The sequence below is a fragment of the Nanorana parkeri genome, unplaced genomic scaffold (genome assembly GCF_000935625.1).
Source record: "Nanorana parkeri isolate BGI_ZX_2015 unplaced genomic scaffold, ASM93562v1 scaffold518, whole genome shotgun sequence".
Taxonomy (NCBI): domain Eukaryota; kingdom Metazoa; phylum Chordata; class Amphibia; order Anura; family Dicroglossidae; genus Nanorana; species Nanorana parkeri.
This window is the reverse complement of record NW_017306786.1, coordinates 592,335-607,534: the sequence shown is the minus strand read 5'-3', so window position 1 is coordinate 607,534 and position 15,200 is coordinate 592,335. Positions and strand designations below refer to the sequence as shown.

The 15,200-nt window shown below is 44.3% G+C and overlaps 1 protein-coding gene across 1 annotated transcript in view; it reads right to left on the bottom strand.

Moving 5' to 3' along the window:
* Window positions 1-15,200, bottom strand: part of BRSK2 (BR serine/threonine kinase 2) — a 142,251-nt gene that overhangs the window by 43,505 nt on the left and 83,546 nt on the right. The window contains exons 3-4 of the mRNA XM_018561356.1: window positions 3,732-3,817; window positions 748-888 (exon numbers count right to left, since the gene is read on the bottom strand). Coding sequence (XP_018416858.1) covers window positions 748-888; window positions 3,732-3,817 — 227 coding nt within the window. The remainder of the gene's footprint in view (window positions 1-747; window positions 889-3,731; window positions 3,818-15,200) is intronic.

Here is a 15,200-nt window from a genome sequence, read left to right as displayed (position 1 = left end):
GTATATATAAATATATATATATATATATATATATATATATACACACACACATACAGTATATTGTATACATTATATTATACGTATAACTTTTTTCAAGGGTCTTCTGTCAAGTTCAGTGATGTATCTGGTCCTTTCTCTTCTCCTTAGGTGGTGGCCAGTATTCCCTACTGCTGGTCGATGACAGGCTAGGATTAGAGGTAATTAATAATGACTGACAGGTGGGCCTAATAAGAGCGGCTGTGTGAAAGGGGCTTTACACAGAGCTGCCACATATATGCGTACAGCCAGTTCCGTTGTCCTATGCTAAGAACACGCTCGCTGCATGATCCCAGCATAGTGATGGAGCCATCACCGACAGCTCTTGGTCACTGTTTACGATCAGAAGATGTTGGGACAGGCTCACAATCATGTGACCACCATGACATTCAATCACATGATCGGGAAGCCCATCTGTGACTCCCAGGGTTCAGAACCCCTTAAAGGGGTGGCGGGAGGTGGCAACAAGGGTTTATATTATAACTAAAATTTGTTGGGGTTATCAGATTAACAAATGTGTTCCTCAAAAGAAGAGGGAACTCCCACATCGTGCATGTGAAAATTGTTCCAGCCTTGGCCTCTCCTGGAGATGCGGATATTAGAATGGGAATGGGTAGATCTATCGCTGCCTGGTGTACTTAGTAAAAGATCTGCTTCAGTTTGACCAGCAAAGAGATATAACCCAGTCTATACTCTGGTGGGTTTGCTCACCAGATAGAATGACTGTGGCAGAAATCAAGTGCTGAAATGATCTGTCGGAAGAATTTTCGTGCTTCCTTTGGGGTAAGACGTCCCTTCTTCACCAGGTAGTCAAAGAGTTCTCCTCCAGAAACATGCTCCAAGACTAAGTACCTATGTAAAAGACAAGAAAGTGTTAAGGGCCCATTCAAACCAATTGCAGTGTGTTCCAGAGCGGTAGCTGCTGGAACGCACAGCAATCTCTCACTAAACTTCCCCCTTCATTCAGGGGCAGGAGAGGGCATGGCTACCGCTCTGAAACACACCACAATTGGTGTGAATGGGCCCTGAAGCTCACCACACAATTTACAATCTCATTGTACAATCTTCTTTACATCTACCAACAACCATGTAGCAGAAAGGCCTACCCAAATGGATACAAATGTATTGGATAGTTTAAGTAAATCCTCATAGGATAAAGTTTTAGTAAACCTTTTGTACAAAGATTGCATAGTCAGATTGTAATGAGTACGGCAAGTATAAGGAACAGGAACACAAGAAGGCTCTAAAATATGAAAATCTAATACAGTGGAACCAAATTAGAAAACTAGACAATAATGTATTCCTTCTAATAGAATAAAGCTAGAATATATTTTCACTGTCACTCAGCATCATCTTCAAGTAATTAGGAATTGTGCTTTAAGGTGGATGTGCAACATAACTGTCATACAACATAAATGTTTTCAGCCCATTCGTGTGAGGTGTGAATATTTTTTGGCAGACCTCAAAGAATGGTGTTGGCATTATATTTTATTAGACAGGCTGGCATGCTTTTCACTCACCTCATAGTTCTAGCCGACCTGTGACAATGAGACTGTCACAGGTCGGCTCAGTAGATCGGGAAGTGAGCGAACACATACCGGCGTTCGCTCACTTCTCCATCCTGTCACGGCAGAGAGCTGTGACAGGGGAGGGGCTGGATTCCCCCCTCCCCGATCCGCCAGCGCTGACTGGCGGAACGGACGGGGGAGGGGGCGAGTACAGCTGGCTCTGCCTCTAGATAGGCAGAGCCAGCTGTCACTCATGCAGCTGGGCGGATCCAGACATAATTGTCGGGATCCGCTTCAGCTGCGGCGTCTCAGTATACAGCGAGCAGTAGCTCGCGGTATACTGTGGCGTCTCAGTATACCGCGAGCTGTAGCTCGCGGTATACTGAGCTTAGGGTGACGGGAGGACGCTAGTTTGTGTCCTCCCGTTACCCTTAGGAGAACTATGGGGAAAAGCCTTAACCCCATAGTTTTCCTTTAAAGGAATACACAGCCAAAGTTTTGCCCCTGAGAGGAGTTTAGGTTTAACAAGAAAATTCTATGTCTCTGTTTGTGCGTCTGTATTTTTATACATTTGTAAGCGTATTGGCCAATGAAGGTGAAATAAAATATAGGATGCTAGGTTGTGTGGGCTTGTTGTCATGTACCAAAATCACCCAAAAATGCATTTTACCTGCATTTCCATATGCTCCCATTGAAGTCTAGGGGGCTAAAAACACACTGTCACACCAAGAGAAGTGACTGCACATTTTCCAAGTCAGACGTAAGTGTGTTGCATGAGTATGAAGGGCCCCATAGAAAAACATAGGATTTATTTTGTGGTGAATTGTCATGCGATGGCTAAAGCACTTCATATTGCACAAATGTGAATGGGTACTAAGTTAGCTAAGTCACTATATATAGATAATATATTATAATATATTCAATTGACTTACAGGTACTTCTTGTTCTCATATACATCATGTAACTTTAGTACATGCGGATGTTCAATAAGCTTAAGAATTGCGATCTCACGCTCCACCTGCAATAAAGAAAATATTCTTAGAAAAGAAACAGAGACGGCCACTATAGTGACATTGATTTCAATGCAGGAGTGCTGTGTACAGTAAGTCAATGGCATAAAACAAACAAAACATCCTCTCGTCTGAGCTACTAACTAAATTCAAGTTAGTCCCCTGACTAACAGGGTGCTCCCTTATGGGTTCCCCAAAACAAACAGGCAGCTCTGGTACCTTTTTACAGGGCTATTCACAAAAGGGTGCAGAGTTTGGCTATAGTTCTAGCCGACCTGTGACAATGAGACTGTCACAGGTCGGCTCAGTAGATCGGGAAGTGAGCGAACACATACCGGCGTTCGCTCACTTCTCCATCCTGTCACGGCAGAGAGCTGTGACAGGGGAGGGGCTGGATTCCCCCCTCCCCGATCCGCCAGCGCTGACTGGCGGAACGGACGGGGGAGGGGGCGAGTACAGCTGGCTCTGCCTCTAGATAGGCAGAGCCAGCTGTCACTCATGCAGCTGGGCGGATCCAGACATAATTGTCGGGATCCGCTTCAGCTGCGGCGTCTCAGTATACAGCGAGCAGTAGCTCGCGGTATACTGTGGCGTCTCAGTATACCGCGAGCTGTAGCTCGCGGTATACTGAGCTTAGGGTGACGGGAGGACGCTAGTTTGTGTCCTCCCGTTACCCTTAGGAGAACTATGGGGAAAAGCCTTAACCCCATAGTTTTCCTTTAAAGGAATACACAGCCAAAGTTTTGCCCCTGAGAGGAGTTTAGGTTTAACAAGAAAATTCTATGTCTCTGTTTGTGCGTCTGTATTTTTATACATTTGTAAGCGTATTGGCCAATGAAGGTGAAATAAAATATAGGATGCTAGGTTGTGTGGGCTTGTTGTCATGTACCAAAATCACCCAAAAATGCATTTTACCTGCATTTCCATATGCTCCCATTGAAGTCTAGGGGGCTAAAAACACACTGTCACACCAAGAGAAGTGACTGCACATTTTCCAAGTCAGACGTAAGTGTGTTGCATGAGTATGAAGGGCCCCATAGAAAAACATAGGATTTATTTTGTGGTGAATTGTCATGCGATGGCTAAAGCACTTCATATTGCACAAATGTGAATGGGTACTAAGTTAGCTAAGTCACTATATATAGATAATATATTATAATATATTCAATTGACTTACAGGTACTTCTTGTTCTCATATACATCATGTAACTTTAGTACATGCGGATGTTCAATAAGCTTAAGAATTGCGATCTCACGCTCCACCTGCAATAAAGAAAATATTCTTAGAAAAGAAACAGAGACGGCCACTATAGTGACATTGATTTCAATGCAGGAGTGCTGTGTACAGTAAGTCAATGGCATAAAACAAACAAAACATCCTCTCGTCTGAGCTACTAACTAAATTCAAGTTAGTCCCCTGACTAACAGGGTGCTCCCTTATGGGTTCCCCAAAACAAACAGGCAGCTCTGGTACCTTTTTACAGGGCTATTCACAAAAGGGTGCAGAGTTTGGCAGGAGAAGTGAACAATCTAGGACAACATAGCTGAACTGGAAAGTGAGCTGAATTGGAGAATTTTTCCAAATCAGCTATGTTGTCCTAGATTGTTCACTTCTCCTGCCTTCTCCAAACTCTTCACCCTTTTGTGAATAACCCTGTCAGTGTTTTGTCAGCACTCAGCCTTTTCACCCAGCAGCAGGCTCTCACCACAGCTCATATAGCTGAGACTATAAATGAGGTCTGGATGCCAGGTAAGATGTGGCTTTATCCAACACAAATCTCTGTATCACACTCCGGGAACCAGAGCAGAACTTATTAGCATTCTAAGAAAACATCAAGTTTGTTTTCTACTTAACAGTCATCAACAATGGAGCTTCTCACCATGTGTGTGTTAGAAACCTAGGTAACACATATACACCATCCACAACCCTGCCGGCCAGGGCGACACAAAAACACAATTTTAGCTATGACAAAACAATACTTCTCAGGTCTGTTATATATGCAGTTATATATACAGGTGTATTGCAAGTCTTTTAGCAAATCTGGTATCACATTCTTACCTGCTTCTACCCTGCATAAACTATAGGCCATTTGAGTAAACTCTTCAAACTCAAGGAAGTGGGAAAGCTAAGTGCGGAAAATCTAATAATACTTTTAAATTCAAAACTTGATCTCTTTAATTATACAGCTTTCATTAAAAAAAATACCTGGTGATCCTACCATCATGGCCCTTGTTAAAACACTAACTGTCATAGGGGGACATCTGTCTCCCACTTCTGCTCTTGCTATGTCACCCAGTCACATGCACCTCTGCTGGAGTCTAATAGCAGCAGTGCCAACACACATGGCACAGTCATGTTCCTCTCTATCAGGTAGCCAGTCCAGAGCAAGGATGTGCAACTGGCAATGGGGAGAGTGCATGCAGACAGGAAGTGGCTGAAAAAGGCAGGACGAGATCTGTAGCACTGAGATGTAAATAGAGGTGAACACAGTATTTTATGAAACATAGGGAAATTGTTTATGCTACACAGTGCTTTAGCAACATAAATGTGATAAGCATACAGTATAAGGGGACATGTATTTAATTAAGGGTCTGAGTTGGTCCCTGATGCATGGCCATAGATTTGGCAATGGCTTCAATCTCTGCAGTCTACACCACGGCCTCTATGGCAGCACAAATCCAGAGAGCGTTGTCTATAGCGCAGTTACTGCCTGTTGAACTTGTCACATTCTAGAACATTATATGTCCTCATACCAGGGTCACATTGGTTCATCATTGCTATAATAATCTCATGTAACATTCCGTTGCAATGCAGTGTAAGAACACAGGCCCCAGAAACCCCAACCTGATTAGCATCATTATCAGTCTGGCCTCGGGAGGGGACTGCGCCAAGGAGGGAATGATTACTTCCTAATCTTTAATTATCCACTTTCTAATGTACAGACACATCAAAGGAAAGAGGTGGGAGAGGGAGTAGCTGGAGCAAAAAGAGAACTGAAAAGAATGAAAGTAGAAGCAATAGGACCAATATGCCAATGAGCGAGGAGAGATAGACACAGTATAACAAGTATAGAAGAAATATATAGGTGGAAGTTTGCCGGCTAAAGCAAATAACAGACATTCATGATCGGGCAGCCAATTCATGCACCAAATGGTGGAGAGAGAGCACACTTAGACACCCCTAGCGCCGGTCTCCTTGAGGGGAAAACAATGGTGATTGGTCAATTTAATCTCCCCCGGAATAAAGCTTGGCCAGGGGATGTCTGGTTTGATTGGGTAAGAGATACAGTCCCACAAACATTCCCTCAGGACTGGAAACAGAGGGATAAAGCAAACCTTGTCTGCAATCTATAAGAACATTAAGGGCTTATTCACACTTGCCCGTTTTCCTCCGGTAAAATACATTTTAAAGCATGCAAATACATTTAAAGTGGAAATCCCATTCTTTTCTATGTGGCTGGCTCACATCTATGCATTGCAGCTTTAAGGGTTTTTACCGGGAAACTGTAATGGGCTTACTCGCCCCTATGTGTGCTTGGTCATTACCATGCGCCCTGTAGTGCACACATACGGTAGGTGTAAATGTGCCCTACGACCATAGACATTTTTAGAAGATTTGATGAAAGTTCAGTTATAATAAATTGTAAGTGGACAAACAATAATAATTTGAACGCAACCTGTTTTTTTTAGGATTTTTGTGCTGCCTTTTAGGTTACACTTTCATAACTGTTCCTGAAAATTGCCATCTGCAGAATATTAATTCCCAGCAAGTTGTAAAATCATTTTTGATACCTCCCATTCTTATTGGTTGTTAGAGATCTTTTCTACCTAGAATGTTGTAATCATTTGTGAATTCCTTTAATATTTGCTGAGCTGCATTAAAATCTTCTCTTTAAAGTCATCTTATCTATATCCTACCTATGTTAGAGAAGTAAACTAACATCAAAGACCACTTTCAAATCTATCACACAGCACTAGAAATCTCCAGTGTACGTTATAGCCCAGAAAACATCCTTTGTAACATGCCAAGCAGGAGAGTTGACGCTGCCTGTGGATTTTGTCAAGTCAGCAAACTGCCATACTGTCCACACAGAATGGGCCTGCAGAGGGAAGTCTTCTTGCATAAAGCCACATTTAAAACAGAACAAAAAACTTAAACCAGCTTCACGCTGCCGGCATTAATACATGGCAAAACAAAAGTTTTACAGCTTGTTCTGGTGAAGTGACTTGCTGGTGAAACAGCCAGGCTTTTAGAATTCAAACGTTGGCCAAACTGGCAGTTTCCATATTTCTCTCAGCACAGGATGCCTTTAAAGCGAACCTGCCATGCCTACTAAGAAGGAAAACTAATGCCAGTGCTGGACAGCACAAACTCTAAGATGCAACATCCTAACCTCACAGAGCAGCTCATTTATCAATTGTGCTGTAACAGTCTTCCAAAAACCCTATAACAATAAAGGATTTTAGATACAATGGCCCAATATGACAGCCCGAGGGCCCACCCAGCCATAGCTCACTCTGAGCACTGCATTGTGGGAAGTGTGCTTGGAAGTGCAATCCAAACTCAAGCATCTCAAAATCTTTTTTTTTATTTGGAGGGCATAGGAAAGGGTTAGACCGTCTGTCAGTTGTTTACAACTGTCTGTGCTTGTTCCTGATGGACACGCTTTAGACCCGTGGTTCTCAACTGGTGGGTTGTAACCCACAAGTGTCCCGCCCACCCTTCCTTGCTCCACACACTGCACCTCCTTCCTGCCTCATGCTTGCCACTGCCAGACCTGCTTCCGCACCATGGGCCTCTGGGTTGTACTTGCCCCCTGGGCTAAAAGTTGCCAGTCAGCCCCTGGTCACGACTCATGTTCAGTGGGTCGCCCCATGCCTTCCACTGCACTAGGTGAGAGGCTCCTCTGCCTCCCCCAAAGCAAAGCATTGTCAGTTCTCGTGCTGAGCAGCCATTCAAAATATGCTGCCCGGCGCCGAGTGTCAGCTTGAGGTGGGGTGAGCTGGAGGTATGGCCACGAGGGAGCTCCAACCATATGTGCATTGCTTACAGATCCCTTGCCTGACCGTAGTGATGTCACCTTCTGGCTCCCAAAGAAGATGAAGAAAGCCTGCTGCACTCATTACCGTAAAACCCAGCACTCGGGGAAGAGTGCTTGGAGTGACTGCGGATGGCGCCGCCAGTTGCAAATTGTATCAGGGACGCTATGTCTGATTAAGGGACCCTGCGTGGCCACGAAAGCACTTGTGTAGTTGCATGAGTTCTCAATAAATCTACGATTGATGATCCTTTAAGGAATCTGGTGTGCTGGTGATGTTTTCTGAAACATTCTGGCTCCCGCCACCTCTGCAGGGAGTGCAAGGGAGCTATACAAGCAATGCACGTATAGATGGAGCTCCATCACAGCACAGCAACCCACACTGAACCACTAATATTGGTTTGTGGAGTGTGTATGTGTGTGTGAGAATGTCTGTGAGTGTGTGAGATTGTGTCTGTGGTTGTGTGTTTTAATCGCAAACTACCACGCAAGTGCACCTACTATTCATTCTAGTGCAGGAGGTGCGTTGCGTTGCAATTCATTTGAATGGCACCCCAAATACACCTCCCTCCCACAGTTTGAACGCTTGCACTGGAACATGCGGTACTGCAATGCCGTGCATTCCGGTGTGGTGCGACTTGGGTCTCAACTTAATGACCAAGGACAAATGTGGGTCCTGAGGTTATACAGGTTGAGGACCACTGCTTTAGACAATAGTGCACTTTCAACCACTATACTAATGCCAATGGTTTGGGAATGGAATGGAATGTCCAACTGGCTCATATAGGTGTGATGATCAGGTGTCCAAGCTTTTTGCCATTTAGTGTGTTAAAATAGAGATATGTACCAATGCACAATAAACCTAGGATTTACAGTGAACCTGCCATGGAAGAAATTTAAAGGCTGTCTTTACTGTCATCCTACTGGCATCCAACTGAACACATTAGACACCTAGCTGTGACAGTATACTGACTCGTGATCAATAGTTTGAATTACTGACATGGAACAAGTATGCTGATCAGGAAAGTCAAACAAAAGTCAAACGTCCTTCTCCAAAACACACCTCATCAGCCCGTGTGACTACTACAGACTAGATATCCAGTACACAAAAGTGATCCTAAAATATCAAGCTATATTTTACCAAATAGAAACCCATGAAAATATAATCAACACAAATCACCCACTCAACCTGATGGGTACCGTACCCAGCCAGGCATCTAACATCGCCTATCCAAACATATGGAAACAGAGAAATATGAGGAGATGAAGTTCCCATTCAAAAGTCTAAACATATCATTACAGTAAACATAGGGATGATAGATCAATTTCACGTAATTAATAGCAGTGTACATCTTATATGTTATATGCCAATAATAATTTTCAAACGACCAGCTGGCATGGCAGTCAACCCTCCTAGAGACATGCCAAAAAGTGCTCGTTATTAGGAATGTGTATCCACTGAACAAGCTGTGCTACATGCCACTATGAATGAACTTTTTACTGCTAAATCCAGACAAAATCCACTACAGGCAATGCTTGTCTTCTGCAATTGTTCCAGCAGTCACTCACATCACACTGGCACGGCAGTTGCTCCTCAGTGGAACCTGCCAGGAAGTGCCACTATTGTAGTCCTTATTTGTATTCTGGTTCTAGTCAAGTGACTCAAAGTACTGAAGTAACATGTTGGGCTTCAGGGAGAGCCAGGGAACTCACATTTTCCAAAGGTGTACAGGAGATTCCATGTTACCTTATAACAGGTTTCTGTAAGGTGGGGGTGGGGGGTAGAGGGGTATTTATGTAGTTCAGTTCAGGCAGGGCCGGTGCTAGGATTTTTGCCAACACAGGCAAAGTTAAATTTTTGCATTTCATTGGTGTTGTTGCTCCTACCCCTACCTTAGGCCCCGTTCACATTGAGTGATTTATCGCGCGGTAATTCCCGCGATATCGCGGCTATTTACCGCGTGATATCGCTCTTCAATGCTTTGCAATGGGGCAAAGGGTCCTGCTGTCGCGGGTCGTGTGTCGCTACAGCAGGACCCTTTTTGTAGCGGATTTTGCCGCGATTCTCGCTTGCTCAATGCAATGCAATGCAAGATATCGCGCAAAATGCAAATCGCGCTACAAAAACGCGCAATTTGCGAATCGCGCAGTGTGAATGGGGCCTTAGGGTGGACCAATTAATATGGAATTCAGGGGCCAGTCTGTACAATCCAGGAGCCAGCAGCATTTATTTTAGGAGCCAGCCCCATTGACAACAACCAGAGAAAACCTCAAAAGTTATCCAGCTGTAATTTTTAAGGAGCATTGGACAACCTGGCTGACATAGATGAGAGCTTTGACTTTATATGGGCAAGTGATGTCAAATGTCAGTCAGATGCCATGACATGTATGCAGATTGCTGCACAGAGGTGTGCTGTGCGCTCTGTAGACTTTACACAAATAATAGTCATATGTGCTCAAGCACTTGTCAGTGGGCTATACACGTGATGGCTATTATATATAAGATTAAATGCTTCTGTCACACAGCTATTGCAATCTTCTCTTTACTCTCACACCATCTCGGAGTTTCATTTAGGAGGTAGGTGTGCAAAATTGTATTAAGGAAGGATTTCCTGTTACCACGGAAACAAAGGGTCCTGGCCGACCACGCATTATACTGGGGTGAAAATCACTTACATGTTAATATATTGACTAAAAATACACCGGTATTTTCAGACACTTAAATAACTTGGGACGTAAAAAGCTTAGAACATACACAGCAGCTCTTCATCTAATGATGTCTAAAATAATATATGTAGTGCCGCAGCTATACAAAGCAATCAGAAGAAGGCATGGCATTGAGCATCATGTGATGAATATAATTACGTCAAATATAGAAATGAATGGAAAGTGGAATGCTTCAGGTCATATATGTTGAAGACAATTTGGTTTCAGGATCAGCTGCTTCATGAGCACATTTTCTACATACCAATTTCAGCCATGACCGCTCCGTAATGGAGGTTACAGTGACTTCCAGCAGATATTTGCACACTGGTGATCGGGCTATTTGCTGGAAATTTGCGTTCACGTCTCATCAGGGCTGTCCCTATAATGAGGCAGGCTGTTGCCTCGGTTGACATCTCTTTGGGTCACATGGGGAGGTGGCAGGCAGAGCGGCATGGCCATACATCTCTCCGCCCAGCTCTTAGCAACCTGGGATGGTCTGGCTAGCATCCTGCTCAGCTCCTGGCAACCACTGACGTGCCAAAAATGTGTCATAGCTTTGAGAATTGAGTCTATTGTCTCTAAAGTGGCCAACAGCAAGTGCCAGAATACAGTGCGGGGAAATGTATCAAAACTGGAGCGGACATGCCATGTCCATGGCAACCAATCGGCTTCTCTCTTTCATTTTCAAATCTTAACTGAGCAAAATGAAGATAGAAACTGATTGGTTGCCATGGGCAACTCCTGCAGATTCTGTCTGCTCCTGATTGTATAATCAACTGTATAACAGGCATTGGGTACCCAATTCCAACATTATCATTTAGATAAAACTAAAAAAACATTTGATTACACTTTTAAGGTACCCCAAGAATTGGATTGTTTTTTTATTAAGCAAAGACAAACTCATTTTATATAGATTTCTTAGTTTGCACACCATTAAAACCCCACATCATAGATCACGTAGCCTCATCTTCTCATATATATACACTGAGTGGCCAGATTATTATGACCACCCCATCAGTACTACGTTGGGCCACGAGATAACTCCACGAGATGTTGAATGCGAGGAATCTGACACTGCACTGTTGCCCTTCTGATGTCTTGTACCAGTCTTGCCGCTCTCCGTTCTGCCCTAATATTGACTAGTCGCTGGCGGCCACAATTCGCACGTTCAGACCCAGATTTTCGGCTGACAGTTCAGTCTTTAAACACTTTAACAACAGCTGCTCTTGAACATTTAACGAATTCTGCTGTTTTGCTGATACTCGCCCCATGGCTTGAGCGCTAACAATCATCCCACGTTCAAAGGCTGTTACATCGCGTTGTTTACCCATATCTTCAGAAAACAATCACTTCTACTGTCGTGGTAAACAACCTGCTTCCCTATTTATAATGGTCTGGCCCTCTAGCAACTTCAGCGCAAAATTATAGCTAATTTGCCTACAAACGTCAGGGGGTCATAATAATCTGGCCACTCAGTGTATATATACACAGTATCTCACAGAAGTGAGTACACCCCTCACATGTTTGTAAATATTTTATTATATCATTTTATGTGACGATACTGAAGAAATGACACTTTGCTACAATGTAAAGTAGTGAGTGTGCAGCCTTTATGTCAGTGTACATTTGCTGTCCCCTCAAAATAACTCAACACAAAGCCATTAATGTCTAAACCGCTGGCAACAATAGTGAGTACCATCCTCAAAGAACGTAACATACAGAGGTGCAGGTACTCTTAAAAAGTAGACCACACAGGGATTCATGTACACACACACACACACAATCACATACAGACACACAAAGGTTGAACTTGATGGACCAGTGTCTTTATTCAACCTCAAATACTATGTAACAGGGTAAGAAACGAATGTGCTCAAATTCAAATGCATTCCAACTGCCAATATTTCACTAAGGGCTTGTGAACACTTGGGGCAGAAGCAAGCAGGGAACGTATTTTTATAGACAAACGTGGTGGTGTTTAAGACACATTTGTAATGTTTCAGACATGTGATGCGTTTAATGAACAGTTGTCATTTGTACATAAAATGTCTTTGATTTTACAAGGTCATCATGTTTAAAGCACCTCAAATGCATGTCAAAAGCATTGTAAGTACATGCTCTGCATTTATTATGTGTTCCCATTGACAGCGATTCAAAACAAAAAAAAAGCAGATGGAATGCCAATGAATAGGATGGGCTGGGTTAACGTGATGGGTAATCCTATCACGTTAACCCACAGTATCACTAGGAGTGTACTTCCTGAAACCTGGGCTATGTCACTTCCTCCCTCCCTACTTGCTGCATTACCGTATTCAAACTTCTTAAGGTGCCCATACACTTTACAACCCCCGCAAGACTTTTGTCTTGCGAGGGTTGTAAAGCACTTTAAAAAAACCGTACAATCTGCCCATCTTGGACAGGCATATCGTACTTGCGATCATCACAAGCCCGCCCCCATGAGGGACGTGCTTGCGATGACTGCAATGAGGGGCGGGCTTCCGATGACTGCAAACGGGCAGTGTGCGCGTGCGCACACCGGCCCGTTCTGCAGTTGTCGAACAAGCAGGCCACTAACTCGCCGAGAATCGTACGATTCCTGGCGGGTTTTCCAGACTGCTTGTTCGACGGAAGACGTGCGACCGTACAGTAGAAACTGTCGCACGCCTTCCATACACTGCACGATTCTCGTAGGATCGTGGGATTTCCCGCGATTCTCGTGCAGTGTATGAGCACCTTTAAGCAGGTTTAAATCTGATTGGTATCTCTTTTGGTGATTTAGTTTTTTCTTCAATGTTTTATGTTTTTTTGTAATCCTTATTACAAGTAGGGGTTTTCGGATCACCAACTTGCAGACAAAGGGGAGTGGGGATGGACTGGGGCACTAGAGGAAAAACTGAAGTATTAAAGCAGAATTCTGGGTAAAAAAAAGTATTAACCCTTGGAGTGCGACTACCCCCTACACTGCAAGAGTTAAGTGCTCGTTTTTTCCTAGGGTCAAAAATAAAAAAGTTATATTCACCCCATCCTCCCAGTTGGCCAACTCTTAGGCTGGGTTCACACCTGGGCGTATTTCAGCGTGATTTGTCGCGCTGTAAAACGCACTACGCGCGAAAAAGTACTTGAGCTTCTTTTTCGCACGTAGGGGCTGATTGCAGCGCGTATCCATTGTTATTCCCGAGTGTGGCTCGGGGTTAACAAAGCAGTAACCCCGAGCCACACTCGGGAATACAGAGTAGGTCTTACCTTGTCCGCGATCCCCGCTGTGTCCTCCGGCCGCTTCAGGGTTCAGTCCCTTGCGAGCGTCCGAGTCGCAGGGGGGCGGAACCGGCGGGAAGTTTGAAAGTTAAAAAAAAGGAAAAAAAATTATACTGCCAGGGAGGTTAAAAAACAAGCGTCGAACGCGTGTTTCATTGAACTAAAAAACGCGCCTATTAGGAACGCCCAGGTGTGAACCCAGCCTTAGACCGGTACCTGGAGCCTCTCCCCCCTCCGCTGCAGCGGTCTAATTTCCCTGAGTCATCACATTCTATATACAGTGTACAGGACGTGAGGATGCCAAAGGACATGCCATCACTGCAGGGGAGAAGGAGACAGGCTTGAGGGAGCGTACAACTCTGTTATTTTTGACCCTAAGCAAAAATGAGCACTTAACCCTTTCAGTGCAGGGGTAACCCCACTGCAAGGGTTAAAACATGTTTACCCGGAGTTGTTCTTTAAGCAGGTAGGCTATGCTCCCTATATGTATCCACAATGTCATTTTCAGTTTTGACTGACGTGTATCTTCAATGTTTCCTGTTGGAGGCAATGAACGGTATGTATGACAGTTGCATTTAGACCATGGTTATAAATATTAAGACTAGCATACTCCAGCTTCTGATTCTTAAAGTGGAAGCAAAAATGCTGACCGGCAGGTTTTAATAGCAGAAGAGTCGGTGTAAGTCTCTTCTGCCAAAAAAGCTTCTACCTGCCTGTCAGCAATATTTTTTATACACTGAGCTGCACAGCTCTGTGCTAGGACTCGCAACGTTTGGTGCCTAAATGAGGTGACTCACATGTGCAAGCCTGAGAGTTTCATCATGCCAGCCCGGCCAATCAAGAAGCCAAAGACGCTAAACCCGGGAGAAGATGGCGATGAAGGAGAGAGTGGACAGCGTGTCACTGGAGGTGATCGTCTGCAAGGTAAGTTGGCCATGATGTGCTAATTTGCTGTGCATGCCGCACAATATGGCAAACACCATCTGAGAGTTTTCTTTTTAATAACCACTTTACTTTCCCTCAAAGACCCGGTGCAGACCTGAGATTGCGCGGTTCTGCACAATAGAGACAGCCCATTGATTTGAATGGGGTGACATCCGCGCGGCAATCACAGAAAAAAGGTACATGTACCTTTTTTTTTTGCGATACATGACGCACGGCTGTTTACAAAATAATGCCACCCACAGCACGACCGTCTGTGCTGAGCCACGCCATGACCGCGCGGCAATCCACACGGCATCATGCACGATTGCCGTGCGGTCAGGCGTTGCCTAGGTGTGCACCGGCCCTTAAGCAGTATTAAACTCTCAGGCTAGGTTCACACCTAGGAGATTTATCTCGCGGATTGAGTCACGTGATTATGTGCAAAACAGAGATTCGCATTGGACTCAATAGAGGCTGTTCACACCTTCGCAGTTTGTCGCGCGGAAAGGTACAGGAGCTATTTTCAGGCGGTTGTCGCGCGTTTTGGGTCCCACAGACATCTCTATGCATTGACAACCGCACGGGTTTCAAAGAACAATCGCGCGCAAAAAAACGCTCACCAGCTCAGTCGCCAAGGTGTGAACCTAGCCTTAGTCTTTTTTGGTAACAGTGAATTAACATCAAACAAATATACATTGAGCAGAGGGGAGTAACTTGCGGAT